This window comes from Trachemys scripta, chromosome 2 (assembly GCF_013100865.1).
Source record: "Trachemys scripta elegans isolate TJP31775 chromosome 2, CAS_Tse_1.0, whole genome shotgun sequence".
Classification (NCBI taxonomy): domain Eukaryota; kingdom Metazoa; phylum Chordata; order Testudines; family Emydidae; genus Trachemys; species Trachemys scripta.
The window spans coordinates 389,077-394,477 of NC_048299.1; the positions used below are offsets into that span (position 1 = coordinate 389,077).

The 5,401-nt window shown below is 47.1% G+C and overlaps 1 protein-coding gene across 1 annotated transcript; it reads left to right on the top strand.

The window, feature by feature from the left end:
* The first annotated feature begins 250 nt into the window (after window positions 1–250).
* LOC117873925 (GTPase IMAP family member 4-like) lies at window positions 251–3,032 on the top strand. Its single transcript, XM_034763827.1, has 2 exons — window positions 251–260; window positions 1,705–3,032. Exons 1-2 carry the CDS (start codon window positions 251–253, stop codon window positions 2,442–2,444), a joined length of 750 nt encoding a protein of 249 aa, XP_034619718.1. The 3' UTR covers window positions 2,445–3,032.
* The last annotated feature ends 2,369 nt before the right edge of the window (window positions 3,033–5,401 follow it).

Sequence of the window (5,401 nt, forward strand, 5' to 3'; positions counted from 1 at the left end):
TAGGGCCTATTACATTATCGTATCTTACTAACCTATTAGAGTTCTTTGAAGGGGTCAACAAACATGTGGACAAGGGGGATCCAGTGGACATAGTATACTTAGATTTCCAGAAAGCCTTTGACAAGGTCCCTCACCAAAGGCTCTTATGTAAAGTAAGTTGTCATGGGATAAAAGGGAAGGTCCTTTCATGGATTGAGAACTGGTTAAAAGACAGGGAACAAAGTGTAGGAATTAATGGTAAATGCTCAGAATGGAGACTGGTAACTAGTGGTGTTCCACAAGAGTCAGTCCTAGGACCAATCCTATTCAACTTATTCATAAATGATCTGGAGAAAGGGGTAAACAGTGAGGTGGCAAAGTTTGCAGACAATACTAAACTGCTCAAGATAGTTAAGACCAAAGCAGACTGCGAAGAACTTCAAAAAGATCTCACAAAACTAAGTGATTGGGCAACAAAATGGCAAATTAAATTTAATGTGGATAAATGTAAAGTAATGCACATTGGAAAAAATAACCCCAACTATACATACAATATGATGGGGGCTAATTTAGCTACAACAAATCAGGAAAAAGATCTTGGAGTCATCCTGGATAGGTCTCTGAAGATGTCCACGCAGTGTGCAGAGGCGGTCAAAAAAGCAAAAAGGATGTTAGGAATTATTAAAAAGGGGATAGAGAATAAGACGGAGAATATATTATTGCCCTTATATAAATCGATAGTACGCCCACATCTTGAATACTGTGTACAGATGTGGTCTCCTCATCTCAAAAAAGATATACTGGCACTAGAAAAGGTTCAGAGAAGGGCAACTAAAATGATTAGGGGTTTGGAATGGGTCCCATATGAGGAGAGATTAAAGAGGCTAGGACTTTTCAGCTTAGAAAAGAGGAGACTAAGGGACGATATGATAGAGCAGGGGTTGGGAAACTTTCAGAAGTGGTGTGCTGAGTCTTCATTTATTCACTCTAATTTAAGGTTCGTGTGTCAGTCATACATTTTAATGTTTTTAGAAGGTCTCTTTCTATAAGTCTATAATATATAACTAAACTATTGTTGTATGTAAAGTAAATAAGGTTTTTAAAATGTTTAAGAAGCTTCATTTAAAATTAAATTAAAATGCAGAGCCCCCCAGACCAGTGGCCAGGATCCGAGCAGTGTCAGTGCCACTGAAAATCAGGTCGCGTGCCGCCTTCGGCACGCATGCCATAGGTTGCCTACCCCTATGATAGAGGTATATAAAATCATGAGTGATGTGGAGAAAGTAGATAAGGAAAAGTTATTTACTTATTCCCATAATACAAGAACTAGGGGTCACCAAATGAAATTAATAGGCAGCAGGTTTAAAACAAATAAAAGGAAGTTCTTCTTCACGCAGCGCACAGTCAACTTGTGGAACTCCTTACCTGAGGAGGTTGTGAAGGCTAGGACTATAACAGCATTTAAAAGAGAACTGGATAAATTCATGGAGGTTAAGTCCATTAATAGCTATTAGCCAGGATGGGTAAGGAATGGTGTCTCTAGCCTCTGTCTGTCAGAGGACGGAGATGGATGGCAGGAGAGAGATCACTTGATCATTGCCTGTTAGGTTCACTCCCTCTGGGGCACCTGGCATTGGCCACTGTCGGTAGACAGGATACTGGGCTAGATGGACCTTTGGTCTGACCTGGTACAGCCGTTCTTATGTTCTTATGTTCTTATTGTAGTCTCCTCCCCAGGGCCCCATGCTATCGTTCTAGTGGTGCCACTGAGCCTTTACACTGAGGAGGAAAAAAAAGCAGTCAAACGAATACAAGATATTTTTGGAGCTGGATCCATGAGGTACATGATCCTGTTATTCACTCGGAAAGATGATTTAGAAGGTACCAAATTAGAAGAGTTCATAAAAGGCTCTGATGCCCAAGGCCTTTGTGAGCTGGTAGGAAAATTTGGAAAACAATACTGTGCATTCAACAACAGAGCAACTGGAGAAGAACGGGATGCCCAGGTTAATGAGCTGCTGGGGATGGTAGATAAGATGGTGCGGGAGAACAGAGGCACATGTTACACAAATGAGATGTATAAATATGCTGAGAAGAAGCTTCAAGAGAAAACAGAGGAGCTGAAGAAATACTATGCAGAGCAGCTGGAAAGAGAGAAAGAGAAAATAAAACATGATTATGAGGAGCAAATAAAACGACTCAAGGAAGAATTAAAAAGAAGGGATGAAGCACAAAAGCAGTATCAAGATGAAAAGGAGAAGATAATGTGGCACAAAGAAGTAGCAGAAAAGGAGTTGGTTTTGCAACAACAAAAATTGAGACTTTTAGGAGAAAAAGAGAGAGATTGTGCTGTAAAACAAGCAGGAGCCAGGGAAGAAGCTGAAAGTGGTGTAATATGGGAAATGGTTTTGGGTGCTTTTACACTTGCTTTTAAAGTAATTAAGGTTTGGTTTAAGGATGACTGAGTTACACTTAACTTCTCAATCCTGTTATGCTGAGTCTATAAAAGTCGCAAATGAAGTTTCACTGCTTGTTAAACCTACGGACCCCAACGTTCTGCATTTTAGGACCAAATTAAGCCCTGGTGTAGCTCCACTGAAGCCAGTGGAGCTACACCAGGAATGAAATGGGCCCTTAATTGCTAAGATACCTTCTCACTTGTGCTAGTGAATCTATGACATGCTTTGATAATCTATTCCAAGGGCTAACTGCTATCGCTGTTATAATGCACGAATTCAATGTGTGCAATATAATTACATGACTTAGTATAAACATAAACAATATACATACATGACAGAGGTATATATATTGCCATGTACACATCTGCTATGCAGCTATGCACTGCTGGGCTCCTGCTCCAGGAACACTTCAGGAAGCTAATAACGAAATATTTGACTTGTAGATTCCTTGGTAGATAAACAGAAAATTTGGGAAATAGAACCAGGAGACCCAATCTGAGAATCATAGAGGTGAAGAACAGCATGGAAAGGAATGACCACCCTGTTTTTGTACATTAGTTTCTAATCCTGAAGGAGAATGAGGAAGAGGTATTTGAATAGAAAGGATCTGTGATCGGCGTTGGCCCACCTACCGGCTAGGGGGCGGTGGGGAGCTACGAGGTCCCTGGCCAGCCTGGGTCACGCCTCCGTCAGCGGGGAATTAGCGGCGGGGCGGCCGCCAGCCAGAGTCCATAGCGCGCCCCTCAGGCAGGGGAGCGCTGGCAAAGGACAGTAGGGCACCCCTCAGGCAGGGGAGCGCCGGCAAAGGTCAATAGTGCGCCCGTCAGGCAGGGGAGCACCGGCAAAGGGCAGTAGGGCACCCCTCAGGCAGGGGAGCACCGGCAAAGGTCAGTAGCGCGCCCCTCAGGCAGGGGAGCGCCGGCAAAAGTCAGTAGCGCGCCCCTCAGGCAGGGGAGCGCCGGCAAAAGTCAGTAGCGCGCCCCTCAGGCAGGGGAGCGCCGGCAAAAGTCAGTAGCGCGCCCCTCAGGCAGGGGAGCGCCGGCAAAGGTCCCGGCGTGGCTCGGCCGGGTAGGGGAACGCAGGCCCACCCTACACCACTGTGTTCCAGCCCAGGGCCCTGACAGTGGCAGAACAAGGGTCCCACCACTGGATCAGCGGGGTCATCCCGCTACATAGACTCACCACTGTGCAGCTCTGTCCCTGGGCTACTTCCTACCCGATTGCTCGCCCGAATCCCTCTGGTCCCGTGAGTGCGTTGGGGTAGTCCGCTGTTGGCAGCTCCAGCTCCCCCTGAGGCTCAGGCTCCTCCAGCTCCTCTGGGTACTCGGCTGCTGGCAGCTCGCGCTCCCCCTCCGGCTCCTCCAGTTCCTCTGGGTACTTGGCAGCGGGCAGTCCTGGCAGCCCCAGTCCGTCCTCCAGGTGAGGTTTCCACGGGTCCAGGGCCTCCCCTGGTGTGGCAGCAGGCTCTGAAGGGAGCAGCCCGCGGTCTGCGTCTGCCTCCCTTCTTGGTGCTGCCCCAACTGAGCTAAGGGCTCCGCCCTTTATACTTCCTATTCTGCCCCTCCCCTTCCGGGGGGTGGAGCAAGCTTGGGCTGGCCCCGCCCACTCAGGCTGAGAGAAAGGCACTTTACCCTCAAGTTCGGAGGGCAGCCACCCTGGCTCCCTACAGGATCAGACACTGTGAGTTTAGTTATAACATTTACAAGAGTCCAAGAAAGAGAATTTGTGCTGGGAAAAGCTATAAACGTGTAAGCTGCTATTCCACGGTGAGCAGATACTTGTTTGCTTAGACCAGAACTTAGTGCAAGTGCCGAGTGGAATAAATATAGATGCCTGCTTACCAGAAAGGGACTTAATCCAAGTGTGTGGTACCCTGCAAAAGTCACTCCTTAGTATGATGGGAGAAAGAGTTTCTTCACTACTCCACACAACCTGAAGGAGTTTTTTGGCAGCCCATCCAGCATCACAGGCTCAGAGTGAGGCTATGTCTATATTATGAGCTGGGGTGCGATTCCCAGCTTGTGCAGACATACTCACGAAGGGAGGGCCTAGCCCCTTACACCTCCTCACCAACCCAACTAACTAACTGGGCATACAAGGGAGATCTGGCATCAGCATCCAAAGAGATGGTGCAGTGTGTGCGGTCCCCCTGCACTAAAGAGTTGGAGGAACAATCCCTCCTGGAGTCCTTCCTGCAGCCAGGTGGCTCAGCATCATTATCCTGGTAAATGTCAAAGCGACGGATGGATGAGATAAGAGATTGATCGATGGGTGGGTAAGAAACTGGGAGAAAGGGGAAAAGGTTGTGCTGAAAGGTGAACTATTGGACTGGAAGGAGGTCACTGGTGGAGTTCCTCAAGGATCGGTCTTGGGACAAATCAGTCAATGTTTTTATTAATGAGCTTAGCACAAAACGTAGGAGTGTGCTAATGTAATTTGCTGATGATACAAAGTTGGGGTGCATTGTCAATGCAGAGCGGGATGAGAATATTATACAGGAAGGCCTGGATGACCTTGAAGACTGGAGTGACAGGAATTGTATGTTACAAAGTGCAAAGTTATACACTAAAGGTCCACTAATAAGAATTTCTGTGACGAGCTGGGGACTCATCAGTTGGAAGTGACAGAGGAGGAGAGACACTGGGTGTATTAGTTGATCCGAGGTTGACTATGAGCCACCAACCTTACTGGCTGTGAAAGAGGCAAATGCAATCCTAGGGTGCATTCGGATTGGCAGAGACCTTGGGGGTTTTTTCACCTTCCTCTGCAGTGTGTGGGAGCAGGTCACTAGCCAGGATTATCTGGGTACATCTCTCCTAACCAGCCCCACCCCTACTGTACAGCTACTTTGCATGCAATAATTTCCTTGGTTGTGTGAGGGAGACTGCACAGAGGGTGGATACTTGGCCCAAACTGCCACAATTCTTCAGAACCACCCACACAACACAACCAGTAACCCCAGA